This window comes from Salmo trutta, chromosome 19 (genome assembly GCF_901001165.1).
Source record: "Salmo trutta chromosome 19, fSalTru1.1, whole genome shotgun sequence".
NCBI lineage: Eukaryota > Metazoa > Chordata > Actinopteri > Salmoniformes > Salmonidae > Salmo > Salmo trutta.
Genome location: NC_042975.1, coordinates 37,112,636 through 37,135,182, shown reverse-complemented (window position 1 = coordinate 37,135,182; position 22,547 = coordinate 37,112,636). Strand labels below are relative to the sequence as shown.

The 22,547-nt window shown below is 44.8% G+C and overlaps 1 protein-coding gene across 3 annotated transcripts in view; it reads right to left on the bottom strand.

Moving 5' to 3' along the window:
- The window catches only part of LOC115154522 (connector enhancer of kinase suppressor of ras 2), a 66,990-nt gene extending 45,869 nt beyond the window's left edge, over window positions 1-21,121 (bottom strand). The window contains exons 1-5 of one of the 3 annotated variants that reach the window (XM_029700812.1): window positions 20,716-21,121; window positions 10,049-10,212; window positions 4,230-4,432; window positions 3,878-3,965; window positions 3,532-3,573 (exon numbers count right to left, since the gene is read on the bottom strand). In XM_029700812.1, the coding sequence (XP_029556672.1) occupies window positions 3,532-3,573; window positions 3,878-3,965; window positions 4,230-4,432; window positions 10,049-10,212; window positions 20,716-20,782 (564 nt within the window). In that variant the 5' untranslated portion in view covers window positions 20,783-21,121. The remainder of the gene's footprint in view (window positions 1-3,531; window positions 3,574-3,877; window positions 3,966-4,229; window positions 4,433-10,048; window positions 10,213-20,715) is intronic. The other 2 variants (XM_029700814.1, XM_029700813.1) reach the window with 2 other exon arrangements.
- Between the last annotated feature and the right edge of the window lie 1,426 nt (window positions 21,122-22,547).

The following is a 22,547-nucleotide window of genomic DNA, read 5'->3' as shown; positions in this document are numbered from 1 at the left end:
TTTATAGTTTGTTCGCCATATCGGGAATGCGTTTTTCCCAGGCAGTCTGTCTGTAGCGCCCTGTGCCTCGGGGTTTTGTTTTTTGTGTGTCAAATTATTAAAAGGACACTCAACTCCAGCACCTGTCTCCTGCATCTGATTCCGCCTTACACCAGTCCAAGTCAACTGTGACAGTCATGCACAAAGTAGATGTCCTAACCGACTTGCCAAAACTATAGTTTGTTAACAAGAAATTTGTGGTTGAAAAACGAGTTTTAATGACTCCAACCTAAGTGTATGTAAACTTCCGACTTCATCTGTATTTTTTAACTCCAAGCACAGATAGGACACATGGAAAATAATTTCCTTAGCTATTAATCATGCCAACACATTTCTTTTTCAACCTATAATCTTCTGTTCTCTATCCATGGAATTAGTCTTAGGCAACACTAGGAAGGAGCTAGCAAGCCATGTTTTTTTACGCAAACAAATCTGTTAATTTCAAAGGAAAAAAGCACTCATTAAGATCAGGTTTGGCCAATTAGTGGACGCGGCCAACACACCTGACCACACTTAACAAGATATAAGATAGAAAGAGTTTTGTTGATGCTGAGAACAGAATGGATTTATTTTTTTATAACATTACTAAACATTTTCAGAACATTACTAAAGTTTACTTGTGGTTTTTATGGAAAGTTTTCTTAACGTTATGCGAACAACTTGGGAACATTACTTTAAATAGAACCTTTTTTTTTTTTACTTAATTTAACTAGGCAAGTCAGTTAAGAACAAATTCTTATTTTCAATGACAGCCTAGGAACCTTGTCAGCTCGAAGATTCGATCTTGCAACCTTCCAGTTACTAGTCCAACACTCTAACCACTAGGCTACCTGCCGCCCCAACCATGAGGAAATCTGTAGGAAATGATATGCTGAAGTACTGAATTTCCCACAGAAGAAAGTTCCCTCTTAACCTACAGTTGATTAGCATTTTAAAAAAAATCCCCATAAAAATGTATCCCGTTTCAGCTAGAGATGTTTTTTTGCATGGACTGCGTCTCAATCCACCGCATTCGTCGATGTCGCCCTTCCGCATCTGGGGTAGAAGGTGGCAGAGCTGCAGCCGTGTTTGTCAGACCAGGAGATCCCAAAAATTGGTCTTATCACGAAAATGTCTGAAGTGTCTTCCCCTCTATGGAAAGATGAGACTCTCACAATGGTCTTTTCCATTTAGCTCTACGAGTGTCAGGGGACTCGTCTGAAGCCGGTACTGCCGATCTGCCAGTAGTGTCTGAACAGTTTGGGCTACACACTAATATGACCACACCATCAAAAGGTGAGACTCATGTTTTGCTCTAGGATGCCCACAAGTCTCACAACACTCATCTGAAGGTAACCCTGTACCAGTTTTCTTTTATTATGAAAGTACTTTAGTGCCAAAAAGGGGATAAATATGGGTAAAACAATATAAATAATTTTCTGAACTTATCTCTCAGACATAGGAGACATAGGACAAGCACTTCAAAATAAATAAAAATGATCTGTTTTGACATGATGAATATGTTATTCAATGTGTTTCTATAGGCTAATAGCAGTAAAGCCAAATTCAATGTTTCATCAAACAAAACTCTAAATCAAATAGCTAAATGATCCTTGGTATGACCTTCTTAAAACAATTCCATATGTTAGCTTAGTAGAAATCCAGCCCCGGGCCCTTAGACCTTCTATTAACGTTCTTGGAACAATTTGAGAGCATGACTTTAAATAGAACCATGAGAAAACTTGTAGAAAATCATTATGCTAAAGTACTGAAATTCCCACAGAATATTTTTTTTACGTTCTCTGAACTATTTGAGAACATTCCCCATGACAAACCAGTTGGAGAACGTTCCTAGAACATTACCAACATTTAAATTTGAACTTTTAGGAAACATTCAGTTAAAGTAATGAAATACCAAGAAAACAATGTTTTCTTGTCATGTTCCTTAAATGTTCCAAAGCCAAGCAACTATCCTACACCATTCCAAGAAAGTTGTGGGAAGGTTATATGCAAAATAACCATAGGACACAAAAATCACCTCAGAATGTTATGTGCTAGCTGGGTTGAGACCCCTCTTTCAGAGTCACTGAGATCTCTTCTTCTAGCCATGGTAGCCAAAATAATGGGCAACTGAGCATTTGTATACATGGAACCACACCTGTGTGGAAGTACCAGCTTACAATATACTATGTAATCCTCATTTAATCAAGTGTTTCCTTTATTTTGGCAGTTACCTGGAAAAGAAGCCACACAGTGTAAGGTATTACTACTACACTGTCTGCTACATTGTCTATTGTGAGCATCGGCATCGTGCATCACTTCCTGGAGTTCAACAGTATCACTTTGTTGGAGAAGGACAAAGAGCCAACTGGGGATGACAAGAGCATGGAGTCACTTTCTTCTTCTCCTGCCTGCATTTTTAGAGAAACAAGAATGAAGCACTGTATGCAATTATCTGAGAATCTGACCCGTTTTTTTAATGAGCAATTCTTCGGTTTATTCATCATCTGAGACACACAAGGCCTTCTTCAAAGGTAAGCTACGGTCTCCTTCCCAGGTTTAACAAGTTAAGGAAAAAGAGGTCTCTCATTGGTCTATGCAGCACTGTATGAACACTGCTGGATACTGTCATGTCCTTCAGATGTCATGTCAAATGTACTGTACGTAGGTTTCTGTTACTGCCAAAAGTAGCACAGTGATCAGAACTTGCTGGCAGTGAACAGCATAGATACAGTGACACAGCCATGACCTTCCATCTATTCCCTTAGTCTCCAGTTGGGCTCTCTCTCCATTGCTCTCTCTCACTTTCTCTCTTGCTCTCTCTCGGACACACACACACACACACACACACACACACACACACACACACACACACACACACACACACACACACACACACACACACAAACAAACAATTCAAAACAAACAAACAAACAAACAAACACGTCTGGCCTGTACATAGTTTGTCCTAGCTTCTCCTTTATTATTGCCTCACCATCTCTCTCCCTGTCTAATTGCTGTAGGCAGGAATGCCCGCGGGAGCAGCAGGGAGGTTCTGCATTATTCAACACAGACTGCCAACCAAAGGCCTTAAAACTGCGGCTTTTGAGAAATACACAGGCAGACTCACACACTCTTATTAATAATCTAAACCCTTTTCTTCCATAGTGCTTCCTGCCTGGTCGATGAGGAGGACGCGTGTGACTGTATTATCACATGTTCAAGTGTGGGCATGTGCCCCAATTCAAGTTGTGTGTGTGTGTGTGTGTGTGTGTGTGTGTGTGTGTGTGTGTGTGGTGTGTAAAAACAATGTGTAAAGATTCATGAGTGTTTTAAATCATTGTCCCACATAATGTTGGATGATTCACATGCCACTTATTGTGAAAACATTTGATCATTTTTACTGACTACTGTTGCTTATGTTATGACTGTTAGGTGGCAGTTAATGATTGGTCATAAGATTTGTAGGTCCTTGTGGGCATTCAACCCCATAGAAGGAAACTCAAAACTCACCACATGAAGAATTTTGTTTTCTGTCTCATACACCGTGCAGTCCTGCAAGACAATTAAAACCAGTTAGAGAACTAATGTTAGAGAACATTAAAATAAAACTGAGCCCCTATCAGATGAGACAGATGCAAGTATCCCAAGTGCAGTGAAATGAATTTAGCTGGCAGACTGTCTCTTGAGAGTATTTAAAACAGGAAAGTTATTTTCAGTCGGCCTTCATCTATTCCCGACAAAACTAACAGAATTATAAAATGGAGGCATATAGCCAAGTGTTCTGTCAGAGACATATTGATGCACTTGTAACTAGTTAATTAATTCCCTAACCTTTACCAACCCCTGGACATCTCACCTGCTGTACTATGGTGGTTAACTCCAGGCACAGTTGAACAATATTGTTCTTCAGCAAGGAGTACTCTGTCACACTGACAAATGGGGATCTGGCAAGAGGGAAGAAAGTACAATATGCAGGGGTCAGACAGAGGATGGGAGAGGGCAGAACAGTCAGTGAGATATAAAAAAGAAACATCTTAAGACAGTATTTGCCTTCCCCAACAACTTTACAATGAAAGAGAACCATATATAAACTATTAGGCATACGCAAATGAAGTTCCTCTGGGGAAAATAAGCTACTCTAAGTCTAACAAAACTGGGATGTTCCAATGCATAAATCTCAACCCCCGAAGCTGATATGTAACACCCACCTGTCCAGCCAGGCCAGCAGGTTCTTGGCTGCTCCGATGAGGTCCACCACAGAGGTGAGGAAGTCGTTGGGCAGCCTGCGTGAGGCCCGGCCATCATAATGGCCACCTCGACGCCTCCCTGTGATGAAGTTCTGCAGGTTCTTGGCTGAGGCATTGAGCTTGTGGGATAGGGTACGCAGGTTCTCAGTCTCCAAACCGTAGTTCTGGAACAGAACGCACAGTACCCTTAGACCATGGTCCATTATGCTCCCAGAAGTGTTTGACTTTAAAGTTCAAATGTGGATACATTAAGTTCACGTGGAGAAATAACAGTAACTTGCATTGACAGTGTGGTGCGAGTAACATATAGTACTTGTATTAGAAAGCTCATTCAGAACAGTGCTGCAGCAAATGTATAGTGCATATAAGATCTAAATGCCAGATATATATAAAGACAAATCCCTTCAGTCACATAATCTCAGATAATCTCAGATTTCCCTCTTAATTTATCTACCAAACCAGGTGGGCAGCTTTATCCTTTGGATCTAGAGTTATTCAAGTTAACATAAAGGGATGCTTGCCTCATCAGAGACACAATGAAGACCACTCATCTGTCATACTCGTTGTCACAATAGTGTGTCTGTTAGAGATGTGTGCCTGTGTGTGAATAGCTGTCTCTGATTCTCCACGTCTAGTCAACATTAGTCACTGTCACCATGGAGAAATACCTCCTTCCTGTCTAACCCACAACAATGTAGCTAAGCCCAGCCCAGCCCAGTTGCCATGGTGACTCCTGGCTTTGTCACTCTTAATTACAACAAGCCCAGTGTTTCCATAGCTTCTTCTTCCCTTATTGATTTTCCTCTTTCATTCAAAATATCAAAGTAATGTGCTGCTGTCTGTTCAGGCTGCTCTTTATAGGGGCTTCTCCATCGCTAGTCACCTATTACGTCAATGCAGAGGATGACAAGAGATAAAAGGCGGGGGAGAATTAAATATGTTATATTGTACATCCATGCAACTAAGCTAAGCAACACAATAATAAGGCCTTGTTCTTGGCAGTCGACCCACTGTAGAGGAAACGCACCATTATGCTGCTAGGTGGTGGTGAGTACTGACCAGCTCAGCCATTTCCCTGCTACCTTCCTTCCAGTGAGCCATTCAGGCAGAGAGAGGCGTCACTGCATGGAGGGGACACTTTCCTCTGATGGCTGTAATGTCTTTTGTAATTTGGTGGGAGCAAAATCCCTATTACATCAACAACTTAGCAGCAGAGCCCTGTCTGTCTGTCTGTCTGTCTGTCTGTCTGTCTGTCTGTCTGTCTGTCTGTCTGTCTGTCTGTCTGTCTGTCTGTCTGTCTGTCTGTCTGTCTGTCTGGTCACTGCCGACTGATGAACAATGATCTAACTCCCAGCAACAACCGACCCTCGGTTTGATGTCAAAGTGAGTCAGCGGTCACACTGACACTAAGCCTGCATTGCCTTTCAATCCATCACACTCACATAATCAACCCAGGAAAGATAAATTCATTTAAAAAATGGATCTGCAGAGAGTCTTGTCTTACACAAGCAGAGCAGAGGGACAGACCTATCAGGCCACTAATAAGGCAGTGTGTGTGTGTGTGTGCGTGTGTGTGTGCGTGACCACGTCCGTGTCCTGTCTTTCCTGTCCCCTCCACCTGTAGGCCTCCTCCAGTACAGTCATTACTCATGTCAGCCTCCTCTCAGCAGAGTGACGCAATGTTCAGCTCTAGTGCACTTTGCCAGGATCAATGGGGACATGTCCCAGCATCCAATGATAATCACAGCACATCACTATAATGGAGATGGGACGCAGAACACACACTATACTGTCTTAGCACATATGCACATGTTCACAGACTCACACAGTCGCAAACGTATATACTATAGCCCCCTATGTGAACATAAAGGAGGAACATTCTGCTCAACATTCACACACATTCTGACACACACACCCAGGCAGCCCCCACCGGACCATCTAACAGACACAGATTTCATGTGTGTGGTTGTCTGTGTGGAGATGTTGATCAGACAGGGTCTCAGGCAGTCCAGGCACTCTAATGATGCTCTGCTGCAGGCCGCTCTGTCACAGGGAATCACACACAAGCACACACACACTCCCTCCCAGCTGCTGCTGTCTAGGCCTATGGATCTATTATCAGACACTTCCCCAGCCCATCAGAGAGGACGTGTGCTGTGTGGCCCCTCTCTGAATCAGTCAAGTTAATACAGAGCTCTTAGCTCGCTCTAACAGGGCTCTTCCCATGCCCACGCCTGATTCTCTCTGTATGAGTCATCATACACCAAGACTAACGACACCCATTACATGCCACCCTTACTGATGCACACAGCACAGGCTCCTCCCGCTCCACCTCTATCAGCACAGGCTCCACCCGCTCCACCTCTATCAGCACTGGCTCTTCCCGCTCCACCTCTATCAGCGCAGGCTCCACCCGCTCCACCTCTATCAGCACAGGCTCCTCCCGCTCCCCCTCTATCAGCACAGGTTCCGCCCGCTCCACCTCTATCAGCGCAGGCTCCTCCCGCTCCACCTCTAATCAGCACAGTCTCCTCCCGCTCCACCTCTATCAGCACAGTCTCCTCCCACTCCACCTCTAATCAGCACAGTCTCCTCCCGGTCCACCTCTATCAGCACCGGCTCCTCCCGCTCCACCTCTATCAGCACAGTCTCCTCCCACTCCACGTCTAATCAGCACAGTCTCCTCCCGCTCCACCTCTAATCAGCAGAGGCTTCTCCCGCTCCACCTCTATCAGCACAGTCTCCTCCCGCTCCATCTCTAATCAGCACAGTCTACTCCCGGTCCACCTCTATCAGCACCGGCTCCTCCCGCGCTCCACCTCTAATCAGCACAGCCACCCCCCGCTCCACCTCTATCAGCACAGTCTCCTCCCGCTCCACCTCTAATCAGCACAGGCTCCTCCCGCTCCACCTCTATCAGCACAGTCTCCTCCCGCTCCACCTCTAATCAGCACAGTCTCCTCCCGCTCCACCTCTATCAGCACCGGCTCCTCCCGCTCCACCTCTATCAGCACAGTCTCCTCCCGCTCCACCTCTATCAGCACAGTCTACTCCCGCTCCACCTCTATCAGCACAGTCTCCTCCCGCTCCACCTCTAATCAGCACAGGCTCCTCCCACTCCACCTCTAATCAGCACAGGCTCCGCCCGCTCCACCTCTAATCAGCACAGTCTCCTCCCGCTCCACCTCTATCAGCACAGTCTCCCCCCGCTCCACCTCTATCAGCACAGGCTTCTCCCGCTCCACCTCTAATCAGCACAGGCTCCTCCCACTCCACCTCTATCAGCACAGTCTCCCCCCGCTCCACCTCTATCAGCACAGTCTCCTCCCGCTCCACCTCTATCAGCACAGGCTCCCCCTGCTCCACCTCTAATCAGCACAGGCTCCTCCCACTCCACCTCTATCAGCACAGTCTCCCCCCGCTCCACCTCTATCAGCACAGTCTCCCCCCGCTCCACCTCTAATCAGCACAGTCTCCTCCCACTCCACCTCTAATCAGCACAGGCTCCTCCCACTCCACCTCTAATCAGCACAGGCTCCTCCCACTCCACCTCTAATCAGCACAGTCTCCTCCCACTCCACCTCTAATCAGCACAGCCACCTCCCGAACCCACCTCTAATCAGCACAGTCTCCTCCCACTCCACCTCTAATCAGCACAGTCTCCTCCCTCTCCACCTCTATCAGCACAGTCTCCACCCGCTCCACCTCTATCAGCACAGGCTCCACCTGCTCCACCTCTAATCAGCACAGTCTCCTCCCACTCCACCTCTAATCAGCACAGCCACCTCCCGCTCCACCTCTAATCAGCACAGTCTCCTCCCACTCCACCTCTAATCAGCACAGTCTCCTCCCTCTCCACCTCTATCAGCACAGTCTCCTCCCGCTCCACCTCTAATCAGCACAGTCTCCTCCCGCTCCACCTCTAATCAGCACAGGCTCCTCCCACTCCACCTCTATCAGCACAGTCTCCCCCCGCTCCACCTCTATCAGCACAGTCTCCCCCCGCTCCACCTCTAATCAGCACAGTCTCCTCCCACTCCACCTCTAATCAGCACAGGCTCCTCCCACTCCACCTCTAATCAGCACAGGCTCCTCCCACTCCACCTCTAATCAGCACAGTCTCCTCCCACTCCACCTCTAATCAGCACAGCCACCTCCCGCTCCACCTCTAATCAGCACAGTCTCCTCCCACTCCACCTCTAATCAGCACAGTCTCCTCCCTCTCCACCTCTATCAGCACAGTCTCCACCCGCTCCACCTCTATCAGCACAGGCTCCACCTGCTCCACCTCTAATCAGCACAGTCTCCCCCTGCTCCACCTCTAATCAGCACAGTGTCCTCCTGCTCCACCTCTAATCAGCACAGGCTCCGCCCGCTCCATCTCTAATCAGCACAGCCTCCTCCCGCTCCACCTCTAATCAGCACAGTCTCCTCCCACTCCACCTCTATCAGCAAAGTCTCCTCCCGCTCCACCTCTATCAGCACAGTCTCCACCCGCTCCACCTCTATCAGCACAGGCTCCACCCGCTCCACCTCTAATCAGCACAGTCTCCGCCCGCTCCACCTCTAATCAGCACAGTCTCCTCCCGCTCCACCTCTATCAGCACAGTCTCCACCCGCTCCACCTCTATCAGCGCAGGCTCCACCCGCTCCACCTCTATCAGCACAGGCTCCTCCCACTCCCCCTCTATCAGCACAGGTTCCGCCCACTCCACCTCTATCAGCGCAGGCTCCTCCCGCTCCACCTCTAATCAGCACAGTCTCCTCCCGCTCCACCTCTATCAGCACAGTCTCGACCCGCTCCACCTCTATCAGCACATTCTCCGCCCGCTCCACCTCTATCAGCACAGTCTCCCCCCGCTCCACCTCTATCAGCACAGTCTCCTTCCGCTCCACCTCTATCAGCACAGTCTCCACCCGCTCCACCTCTATCAGCACAGGCTCCACCTGCTCCACCTCTATCAGCACAGTCTCCGCCCGCTCCACCTCTATCAGCACAGTCTCCTCCCGCTCCACCTCTATCAGCAGTCTCCTCCCGCTCCACCTCTATCAGCACAGTCTCCTCCCGCTCCACCTCTATCAGCACAGTCTCCTCCCACTCCACCTCTATCAGCACAGTCTCCTCCCACTCCACCTCTATCAGCACAGTCTCCTCCCGCTCCACCTCTATCAGCACAGTCTCCTCCCGCTCCACCTCTAATCAGCACAGTCTCCTCCCGCTCCACCTCTATCAGCACAGTCTCCTCCCGCTCCACCTCTATCAGCACAGTCTCCTCCCACTCCACCTCTATCTAGGATATAAGGATACAATTCACCAATGAATCTGAATTAGCCTTTAGCTCCAACGGACACAAATCATTGCCGTGACTCTGGCCCTAGCCTCAGCTCTACCTCTCTAGCCCTGTTCACTGAGCACTGCTGCTGCCTCTCTCCTCTTCTGCTTGTTACTCAGCAGATAACACTGATGACGGCTGTAGATAATAAAGTGACACTTTCTACTGACCTTTTATTGTCTTCAATCTTGTCTGTCATGCCTTGCCATGCCTTGTCTCTCAAACGGTGCACAAACAGATCTAGTATCTAGGCTAGCTGGACATCTCCTGCACGTCCACCGTGTTTCTCTAGTTGGAGCACTTTGACTGCACTGGCTTGGTTGCACTAGAAGGCATCTTTAGTAAAGTGATTCTGTCGTGTCTACAAACAAGAGGACTAACTCTACAGCCCTTTGCCCTGACCATCCCTCCTGACTCCAGCCCTGCATGTCTTGATGAACTCCTCACCAGGGCACAGAGTAGGTCCACAGCCTCCAGGATGAGCTCCTGGTGTCCGATGCGGGTGACCCCCAGCTCCTCCAGCTCCTGGTGGGTGATGTGGAGAAGCTGCTCCCCGTTGATCTTCTCCCTCTCAAAGTTTTTAATGTACTGCTGTAGACAGTCATCCAGGCCTGCATGGGGGACACACAACGAGGCGGGAAACTATGTTAGGCACACCTTTGTTCTAATAGTATGTCTTTGTCTTCTTTACTGTCAACATCTAACTCATTCACTAGGTGTATGGAATGCAGATTGTGCTGATTTATTTAGAATTATTTACGTTTGAAATATACCATGAAAGCTATAAATATAACAGTTGTATAAAGTGCTGTGTGATTGGCAGATTCAGACTAATTGCTGTTAAAAAAGATTTGTAACCCCTACCAGGCTACTTTGACTCTAAAAACTCATTTTCCATTTCAGTCATTTTTTGTGTTAATTCCTACATAATACCAGGAGCATGCTTTCAACCATTCACGTTTCAACTCCAGAGAACTGAACAGAACCAGTCTACCAGTTGAGCTGCTCTTTGTGTAGAGCAGAACAGAACGGGGGCAGAGAGAAACGGGACTAGTCTAGGAGATAAACCCCTCTCACCACAGTGTATTAAAGCCATCCTTATCAGAGCACAGCAGAGCCACACAGACACACAGAGTCCACTGCAGCATTCTGTGTTGGAGCCATGTACAGCTGGCCAGGCGGCACAGAGAGAGAGAGAGAGGAGCCCAGAAAGCAGCAGAGCAGACTAGCAGAGTCGGGAGATGAGTCATCTCCAGCCACAGAGCATAGTGGAGCAGAGCAGGCCACAGCACAGAGCTGACCCACATTGCACACACCGGCTGGGCCATGTCAACACACCAAAGCCCAGCACACACACATCCATGGCCACAGGCATTCAACAGGGGCCAAATTAGCCAGCTTGATGTTGCCTAGGTAGATCAAAGGATGATACATTCAGAGCCATATACAGATGACTCAGGGTACATCTATTCAATACCGACCTCGATCTATACAGTCTGTATAGTCAGGCAAATCATCTGAACTAAGTTCCCCATTTGTATGTGGCGAACACTTGTCTTGCCGTCTTGTGTGCTGCTGCACCGACCTCATTCTAAGTAACTGAATCGAGGCTCAATACGGGTCCTAAGAAATGTTTCTCTGAGCACACAGTGGCCTTGACATAAAAATTGATGGCCTTGTGTGTGGGTGTGTTTGTGTCTCCACAGTACGTTCGTGGGAGTGAAATTTGTGAAAGCATGTGCGTATGTGTGTGCGTGTGGGGGGGGGGGTTGTTTCTGTATGCATGTGCATTTTTGTGTGTGGTGCACACACGTTTATGCATCCATATACAATAATGATCATGTCATGTCATGTCTTGTTTGCAGTTTCACATGTGGAATAGCTGTTTTCACATGTTGAGCTTAAATTTCACATGTGAAGTCATATTTTCACATGTATTAAATTTAAAGGTCACATGTTAACACCACCTCTTCACATGTGAGAAAAAAAAGTTCTCACCTCACATGTGAATTACAGTTGCACATGTGAAATTCTCACTTTCACATATGGAATTGCATTTTAACAAGTAGAAAACAATCACGTGAAAATCTAATTTGTTGTTTCACATGTGAAAAACATTCACATGTGAAAATCAAATTTGCAGTTTCGCATGTAAGAAACAGGCACATGTGAAAATCTAACTTCTACATTTGGAATTTTAATTTTTTAATTTTTTTTATTTCACCTTTATTTAACCAGGTAGGCAAGTTGAGAACAAGTTCTCATTTACAATTGCGACCTGGCCAAGATAAAGCAAAGCAGTTCGACAACATACAACAACACAGAGTTACACATGGAGTAAAACAACATACAATCAATGATGCAGTAGAAAAAAAATAAGACTATATACAATTTGAGCAAATGATGTGAGATAAGGGAGGTAAAGGCAAAAAAGGCCATGGTGGCAAAGTAAATAAAGTATAGCAAGTAATTGCAAGTTAACATGTGGTGTTGAAATAGTGTTACTCACCAAACATGAAAAGGTGGTGTAGCAATGTTTCCACATATGGAATTGAAAATTATGTAATGCCATTCTGTAAAAAGTTAACTTAGCCTACCTGAGTATAACAATTGAAGTGCGTTAAAAACATTTTTTTATAATGATTTCTGAGCCATTCATTTGGAGTGTTACTGTTGCAGCCGCACGCCACTCTTCTTCATACCTTGGTTAGTGACTGTTAGAAGAAGCCTAGAGAAATGAACAGAGTGGCTAGCGCTCTGCCTCCTTATCTATCCTGTTTAACCCTTTACACTCGTTGGAATTGGCCTATATGGATAGGACTAAACTGAAATGATTCTTCACAGAAGAAATCTGAAAAGCATTTGCATAAGCATGGTAGCAACAGCGGAGGTACATAAAGATGGAGGCCCACATGTATTTACCACACATATCTTCGTTAACAAAACTCAGCGGATACCGACAAAACAATGACGTCATATCTGAATTCTGAAATCTATATGCACTTTTGCCATTGAAACGGAACAGCTTGGAGATTATTGGAAAATTATTAGACCAAAGTTGAGGACCCAACGGTTCACCTGAAACAAGACTGAATCCAAACATTACACTGTTGATTATATTATACTGTACATTCACTCTACTTTTATAACGAATTCTGAAAATACTCTGGATACATTCAATAACATGATAAGAATATTCCTGGAAAATGTGGGATAGGTGCAACATAAGACAAAAAAATGACAAGGATTTGAGTGAGAGGACTAACTGGTATCTCCAAGTGGCCACACACCTCTCCAAAGTGTGCACAGTTCCTAAGTCATTTCAATGCACTTTTATGACTTAAAGAAGAGTCTTCAACTATAAGGTGCTGTTTTGAGCTCTCCTAGCTGTACCGTTGCGGAACTAGGGCAAGCACACTTGTAGTTGTTTTGTTTGGAACACAACGCTGCATGCCCGCGATCATACAATTACTTTTGTTGTTTACACAACCCACAAATGGCCCATTATAAATCGCAATCTGGGTCAAGTGGGCATCATTTGAAAGCTTATTACATTGCCAAAATGACTAGCTAAGTTATAAAATACGACCTTGCAGTGTTGCTCTTTCACAAGGCAATTGAGAGAAATATCGTAATTTTGGTGCGTGTTGAAAAGAGTCATGAGTGAATTCAGGTGTGTTCCGCTGCGAATGTTCTTGACAATAGACAAACATACGCTAATTCTGTTCAAAACAAGCCAGGGTACGACGCCATGTCACCTTGTAACTTTACATCAAAAATAGTGATCAGAAACGTTGATCAAAAATGACATCGACATTTTACCCAAAGGAATAATCCAGAGTCCTCAATGCCCTCAAAAACAGGTCAGTCCCTCCCTCTTACTCTCATTGGCATTGAACCTATTCTCACACACAGATAATTGTGGTTATGAAATAGATGAGATACAGTTCAATTAGTGTGCCAACTGCCCTACCCTGATCCACAAAGTTGGAGCGTAGTATGAATGCAAGGCACACATTACCAAGGCAGGTTCACTGTCCATGGTGCTAGTTTTTCATGAACGCCTCAACTGGTGCATTGGTGTGTGTGTGCCTACCTGTGTGTGTAGTGTGTAATATATAGACAATGTTCTTTGTAACAACAAGTGTAAAGCCCTAATCATAGAATATCATAATCACAATGACATGAATTTAATTATATGGAAATGTGAAGTGCACATTTAGACAGGTGTTTGGCTGCTTGTATGACATCAAAGCGGTATTTATTATAATCCTCACCGTATCATCTTTCAAAATACATCGAGTCCTATTAATTTACAACATTTCCCTCACTCAGACAACAAAACATTTACTAAAGTTGCCCAATTAGTGGGAGGGATAGGGGTTACTTCTTGTCGTGTGCGATGCTCAAATTCAGAACAGCTGTCAGTCAAAACCAATGATGTATATAAACCCTGGATGACTAACAGGGGGCGCTGTATTGAAATCACTGCGCAGCCACATTGGTACTCCTCCTCCGTTGTAAAAAAGATTTAGGAAACTACACTGCTCAAAAAAATAAAGGGAACACTTAAACAACACAATGTAACTCCAAGTCAATCACACTTCTGTGAAATCAAACTGTCCACTTAGGAAGCAACACTGATTGACAATAAATTTCACATGCTGTTGTGCAAATGGAATAGACAACAGGTGGAAATTATAGGCAATTAGCAAGACACCCCCAATAAAGGAGTGGTTCTGCAGGTGGGGACCACAGACCACTTCTCAATTCCTATGCTTCCTGGCTGATGTTTTGGTCACTTTTGAATGCTGGCAGTGCTTTCACTCTAATGGTAGCATGAGACAGAGTCTACAACCCACACAAGTGTCTCAGGTAGTGCAGCTCATCCAGGATGGCACATCAATGCGAGCTATGGCAAGAAGGTTTGCTGTGTCTGTCAGCGTAGTGTCCAGAGCATGGAGGCGCTACCAGGAGACAGGCCAGTACATCAGGAGACGTGGAGGAGGCCGTAGGAGGGCAACAACCCAGCAGCAGGACCGCTACCTCCGCCTTTGTGCAAGGAGGAGCAGGAGGAGCACTGCCAGAGCCCTGCAAAATGATCTCCAGCAGGCCACAAATGTGCATGTGTCTGCTCAAACGGTCAGAAACAGACTCCATGAGGGTGGTATGAGGGCCCGACGTCCACAGGTGGGGGTTGTGCTTACAGCTCAACACCGTGCAGGACGTTTGCCATTTGCCAGAGAACACCAAGATTGGCAAATTCGCCACTGGCGCCCTGTGCTCTTCACAGATGAAAGCAGGTTCACACTGAGCACGTGACAGACGTGACAGAGTCTGGAGACGCAGTGGAGAACGTTCTGCTGCCTGCAACATCCTCCAGCATGACCGGTTTGGCGGTGGGTCAGTCATGGTGTGGGGTGGCATTTCTTTGGGGGGCCGCACAGCCCTCCATGTGCTCGCCAGAGGTAGCCTGACTGCCATTAGGTACCGAGATGAGATCCTCAGACCCCTTGTGAGACCATATGCTGGTGCGGTTGGCCCTGGGTTCCTCCTAATGCAAGACAATGCTAGACTTCATGTGGCTGGAGTGTGTCAGCAGTTCCTGCAAGAGGAAGGCATTGATGCTATGGACTGGCCCGCCCGTTCCCCTGACCTGAATCCAATTGAGCACATCTGGGACATCATGTCTCACTTCATCCACCAACGCCACGTTGCACCACAGACTGTCAAGGAGTTGGCGGATGCTTTAGTCCAGGTCTGGGAGGAGATCCCTCAGGAGACCATCCGCCACCTCATCAGGAGCATGCCCAGGCGTTGTAGGGAGGTCATACAGGCACGTGGAGGCCACACACACTACTGAGCCTCATTTTGGCTTGTTTTAAGGACATTACATCAAAGTTGGATCAGCCTGTAGTGTGGTTTTCCACTTTAATTTTGAGTGTGACTCCAAATCCAGACCTCCATGGATTGATAAATTGGATTGCCATTGATTATTTTTGTGTGATTTTGTTGTCAGCACATTCAACTATGTAAAGAAAAAGTATTTAATAAGATTATTTCTTTCATTCAGATCTAGGATGTGTTGTTTAAGTGTTCCCTTTATTTTTTTGAGCAGTATATATAAATGCATTTATGAATGTCTACATTCATTTGACACATGTATTCTATTACAGAAAACGTAATGCATACTTTTCATTTATATTATGTTAGCTAAACATAAAAAATAAAAAATGACATTCCTTAATTTTTTTGGAGAGTACTAATGTTACTGTCCCCAGTACAGCAAGTAAATACTTAAATACATGTAATTCCATTCATTCCTATGGAGGACTGCTTTTACTGGGGAGTACCAATATGGCCGACTTGCGTCTTCAGCGTCTCTCAATTGCCAATACATAGCAAGGCAATCTAGCGTTCATACACATCATTAGTCAAAACCCATAGAGCGCTGTGAAGTAAAGAGCCTGAACTCTGACGTAATTTAAAGCGTGTTACTGTACAGCAACTGCGTTTATCAGTGCTCATATCTGCCATTTTCAACCCGTATATAGGTGTAAAGGGCTACCATGTTAAAACTAGTGCTATCTTGACAGTAAACTCAAGTTCACTTTCTGTCATTTTTGTGCACTTTTTTATTGCATTGTCTGAAAGCTTTCAAAATTCACTGAAAACATCCAAGATACATAACCTATACAACTAAAAAAACTATGCGATGTCAAAACAAACTGACTTTGAGGTTAAAGAAAGTGTGTTTACCAATTAAACTGATTTTGCTTACTGTTACTTTGGACAAATCAAATATGTCAATATGCAATTAGTCATGATTAATCACATCAAATACTGCAATAACTCAATTACATTTTGTATCAATTGACAGCCCTACTTGACATTAAAATGTGAAAATGCACATGAAAGAGTAGTGGTTTCTCATGGCGACTTCAAAATGAGTGTTGTCCCTATTGGTCTAATGGACAACATGTTGGCTTCTCCCATGGGACATCGGGGCACTAATGTCACACCAGCTGAAAAAGAATATTTGATATAGATAATATCACAGGTCTCCCATGGGAGAAGCCAACAACCTGACCACTACAGTGCATTCGGAAAGTATTCAGACTTCTTCCCTTTTCCACATTTTGTTACATTTACAGCCTTGTTCAGGTGCATCGTGCTTCCATTGATCTTCCTTGATATGTTTCTACAAATTGATTGGAGATCACCTGTGGTAAATTCAATTGATTGGGCATGATTTGGAAAGGCGCACACCTGTCAATGGTCCCACAGTTGACAGTGCATGTCAGAGCAAAAACCAAGCCATGAGGTCGAAGGAATTGTCCTTAGAGCTCTGAGACAGGATTGTGTCGAGCCACAGATCTGGGGAAGGGTACCAAAAAATGTCTGCAGCATTGAAAGTTCCCAAGAAAACAGTGGCCTCCATCATTCTTAAATGGAAGAAGTTTGGAACCACCAAGACTCTTCCTAGAGCTGGCCGCCCAGCCAAACTTAGTAATCGGGGGAGAAGGGCCTTGGTCAGCGAGGTGACCAAGAACTTGATGGTCACTCTAACAGAGCTCCAGAGTTCTTCTGTGGAGATGGGAGAACCTTCTAGATGGACAACCATCTCTGCAGCACATCACCAATCAGGCATTTATGGTAGAGTGGCCAGATGGAAGCCATTTCTCAGTAAAAGGCACATGTGAGCCCGCTTGGAATTTGCCAAAAGGCACCTAAAGGACTCTCAGACCATGAGAAACAAGATTTTCTGGTCTGATGAAACCAAAATTAAACTATTTGGCCTGAATGCCAAGCGTCACATCTGGAGGAAACCTGACACCATCCCTATGGTGAAGCATGGTGGTGGCAGCATCATGCTGCGGGGATGTTTTTCAGCGACAGGGACTGGGAGACTAGTCAGGTTTGATGGACAAATGAACGGAGCAAAGTACAGAGAGACCCATGATGAAAACCTGCTCCAGAGCGCTCAGGATCTCAGAGAGGGGTGAAGGTTCACCTTCCAACAGGACAACGATCCTAAGCACACAGCCAAGACAATGCAGGAGTGGCTTTGGGACAAGTCTCTGAATGTCCTTGAGTGGCCCAGCCAGAATCCGGACTTGAAACTAATCGAATCATCTCTGGAGAGACCTGAAAATAGCTGTGCAGCAATGCTCCCCATCCAACCTGACAGAGCTTGAGAGGATCTGCAGAGAAGAATGTGAGAAACTCCCCAATACAGGTGTGCCAAGGTTGTAGCGTCATACCCAAGAAGATTCAAGGCTGTAATCGCTGCCAAAGGTGCTTCAACAAAGTACTGAGTAAAGGGTCTGAATACTTGAAGAAATTTGAAGAAAAAAAATAGAAACCTGTTTTTGCTTTGTCATTATGGGGTCTTGTGTGTAGGTTAATGAGGGGGGAAAACGATTTAATCAATTTTTGAATAACAAATGTGGAAAAAGTCAAGGGGTCTGAATACTTTTCGAGTGCACTGTATGTGAAACATCATACGTAGGCTATGTTTTTCCTACTTGACATTTTTTCCATGTGATTTGTTCAGGTGAAAATTCATGTGAAACGTTGTTTTCTGAAAACCCCGTGTCTGACTTGTGAAACTTTCACATCATTTTTTTCCCACATGTGAATTTTTTTCATGCTTTTCTTGTAAGGGTGCTGTTATTTGATAGCTTGCCGCATGTGGGATATCCATTCTGTTGCCTTCCTTTAGCTATCAAGGCTCCATGGCAACAGTTTCCTGGTGACCAAGAGGCAAGCCCCTTTGAAGAAGTTAATTATTCGCAGTATATTTCTTAATTGTTGCCCTCAGACCTATCACAGAATGAAATACAACAGGTATATAATATTCATTCTAAATGATATCGACATTTTACCCAAAGGAATAATCCAGAGTCCTCAATGCCCTCAAAAACAGGTCAGTCCCTCTTACTCTCTCTTACTCCCTCTTACTCTCATTGGCATTGAACCTATTCTCACACACAGATAATTGTGGTTATGAAATAGATGAGGTACAGTTCAATTAGTGTGCCAACTGCCCTACCCTGATCCACAAAGTTGGAGCGTAGTATGAATGCAAGGCACGCATTACCAAGGCAAGTTCGCTGTCCATGGTGCTAGTTTTTCATGAACGCCTCAACTGGTGCATTGGTGTGTGTCTGTGTGTGTGTGTGTGTGTGCATGTCATGCTGTGCCTACTTGTGTGTGTAGTGTCTAATATTTAGACAATGTTCTTTGTAACAAGGAGTGTAAAGCCCTTATTATAGAATTACATAATTACAATTATAGAATCTCTATTGCCCTAATGATCATTATATTAGGAAAATCAGGTGAGAGTTCCCCCTCACGACTGTGTCCACTGGCCACCTTTCAAAAACCACTCAAGAACAAGAGATTAAAAGCAACCAATAACACACAGTTAACAGTGTGGAGAGGGTGTGGATATTCTTTGCAGCTGTGGCAGCACAAAGACATTTATCAACTTGCATATCAGCATTCTTTGTGTCTCAGATTGCACATCAGCAACCATTCTGTCTCAAATGACCTTAGGATAGATATTAGACCGGCTCTGTTCTTTATGTCAGTTGTATTCTACCAGTCTTATAGACTGTCAAGATGTTGCTGTGTATTGGCGTCATCCGTTGGCCTACAGCATTGAATAAAACAGATGACAAAGATGTCACTTTGCCTATGCACTTTCCATGGTGTTTGGGGTGGAGAATTTGAGGCTGAACTGAAGTTCTTCTAGTTGTGTTGTGTATCAGCTGTACAGAAGTTGTGCCGTAGGCGAGCCCTGCCCTGCTGCGAAGGCTGTAAACACATCTGTGACAGCAGCGCCAGAAGCAAGCACGGTTATGCACTTCTGGACTGACACTTGGCTGGCAGAAACTACTGTATGTGGGAAAACATATCCCATGTCTGGGTTGACATCACAGCTTCTTTAGTTGGATGACAGTAAATCCTTGTACCCTGGTGAGAGAGAACGTGATCAGATCTATCTCACTTGTGTTTGGTTGTTACAGTAACTAATAGGTGTTTCTTTTGATCGTCATTCAACCATTTGGATGTATACGCATGGAGTTTCTCATGCTCACCTTTCTTTCCAATGAAGGCTTGTTGTCAATTAGTGTTTCACCTCCAGAATGACAGAAGTCTGCCACTACTAACATAACACTGCACACAATCTTATTATGGCAGGTAATGTAGCGCAACAATTGTTTTGTCATTTGGTCTTACCTAAGGGGTACTTTACCTCTGCTGTACTCTTAGCCCACACTATATAATAAAAGCAACTATAGGTAGGTATATTTTCTCTCATAAAAATATGAATGTTATGGCAGATAGTGGAGAACTCTTCAAAACACACTGAACATGCCAACCATTTTGAGTTCAGTTAACAGCATATCTTAAAGGTAAAATTGACTATTGTGGTTGCAAAAGCTGCTGTCCAGTTCGATTAGCTTGCAACCTGCAATGTGTTCCTTATCACTACCTACAATGGTGGATTTTTGTAGCAATGTAACAATGTAAATCATAGTCCCTGTCAACGCATTATCAAATAAGGTAGGTTTGCTGTCCATGGTGCTAGTTTACCAAACGCCTCAATTGATGCCAACACTTATTCAATCTGTGTGTGTGTGTGTGTGTGTGTGTGTGTGTGTGTGTGTGTGTGTGTGTGTGTGTGTGTGTGTGTGTGTGTGTGTTAGAGGGGGGGGGGGGGCACGCAGTCTTTATGGTATGAGGTAATCTACATGTGAACCTTATATAGGTAAACTGATTGTTGATCACCTTTACACGTAACATAATAAGTTGGTCTGAGTATCTGGTTGGTGTTCTACAAATGCGTAGCCTACATCAGGCCAGGGCGATAATTAGGCAACACTGAATAGCGCGCTTCTACATCAGGGTCGGATACACAAAATGGCACACGATCAATATTTCAATGCAAAGAATAGCAGCGTTTTAGCTCAAATCAGCCCCAATTTATTAAACCACGTATTCAGATAAAAGATAACAAATGTACACCTATACATGTTAGTCGCTTCAAACTGTATTATGTCAGTATCATGCAAATGAAAAGAAACATGTTTTATAATCATTACCTTTCATCCAATCCAGCACTTGCTTAGGTGTCCATTTGCTTATAGGTTCCATCACGAGGGCCATCATCGATGTCTTCAAATCCTTCAAACAAGGACTTGATCGAGCATGAAAATCGGGTGTCGCAAATCAGAAATGTTGCATCGGTATACCAGAGATCAAATAACATAGGTGCACCTTCTTGGGTAAAGGCATGGCTGGTGACAGTATCCTGGGTACGGAATGCTATGGTGCAGTCCACGCGCTCACAGAAACGACTCAGCCGCCTCTCTCTCTCTCTTTCTCTCTCTCTCTCTCTCTCTCTCTCGCTCTCTCTCTCATACACACACACACACACACACACTCAACAGTAGCCTACCTGCCGACCCCACTGTACTGTGTAGAGAAGCGAGTCTCTGAGTGAGAAAGTCTTGCAACCCCTCCCTCCCCTGCACACCGCAGCATCACATGCTTCATTCCAGAGACACAGGGAATGGTGCAATAATATAGAATTACCTGATGCCTTTATACAGAAACATTGGCAGCTGAACGTAAGGCATAACAATTAAGTATATTCTTATATTTTTTACCTTTTGTATCAGGAATATGTTCACCCCCTTAACTGTTTCAAGTTCCAGCCAATATGAATAGGAACAGAACCGAAGCCATTGTGTTTTAACCAATAGAAACCTAGTGATGCTTGCATCAATGCCTGTATGGGGGGGCTATACAGTATGGGGGGAAACCATATTAAAACTGGGTCACCCTGCAATTTACATTGAAGTAATGACTCAAACAAATCATGTAAGATACAATTGAATGACAGAGTCAAATGCTGGGGTATGTGCTTATCACTTCTTTCTGATGTTCCCATGTTTTATTATATGGAAAAGACACATTTTGTAGATACTTATCAACCTATAGCCAAAATAACTACTACAACTACAATCAACTATATGTGGTGTGTGAGCACACTACATGATTATGTTCCACAACACATCACAACAATCTCTACAGGTCCTCAAAATTCATTCCACTGAGTCCCACCAGGATATGGTTAATAATTCAGTCCTCACTGTGCTGGGTGATGATGACACATCTTTACCTGCTAAGCCTATTACCGACTCTTTGGAGATCTGCCCATTTCTTGTATCTTTATTGAAGTCTCCCCATATGTCTCACTATATGGTGTAAAATGGCATCAAACTTCCAAAACTTGAACATTTGGTTCTGGTAAATTATCAGAGGCATGGGCACCACAATCCCTGACCATTACCCACTCCTATGCTGCTCTAACAGTGCCATGCTAATAGTCCTTGGCTTGGCTGGTGTATGACCCAGTGGCTCCCGACAGGGTGTGAAGTGGTGGCATTGGCACTTTCTCCCCACACACACAGGTTTACTGTTAATCCTCTCCCAAGCAGCATATACTAACCGTGCTTAAAGTCACTCGATACTGGTTTTCACATTAGATGCACCCATCTAAAAGAAAAATGCATGCATATCTAGCACATGCTATCATATAGTCACACCCACATAAACCTTACCAGTCATAAATCCCTGCCTTTGATGCCTAAGAGGGGGATTTCTGAAATGAAGCTACCCACCTGAGTCATGACATTCACTTGATATGATTGACAGTGATCTAGATGGATAGGCCTCCTCAGAGGTAAAATAACAATCTGTCATGGCTAAACCAGAAAGTGTCTGATATGCACCTTATGTTTAGTATACTTTTATACACTGAGTGGACAAAACATTAAGAACACCTGCTCTTTCCATGACATAGACTGACCAGGTGAATCCAGGTGAAAGCTATGATCCCTTATTAGTATCACCTGTTAAATCCGCTTCA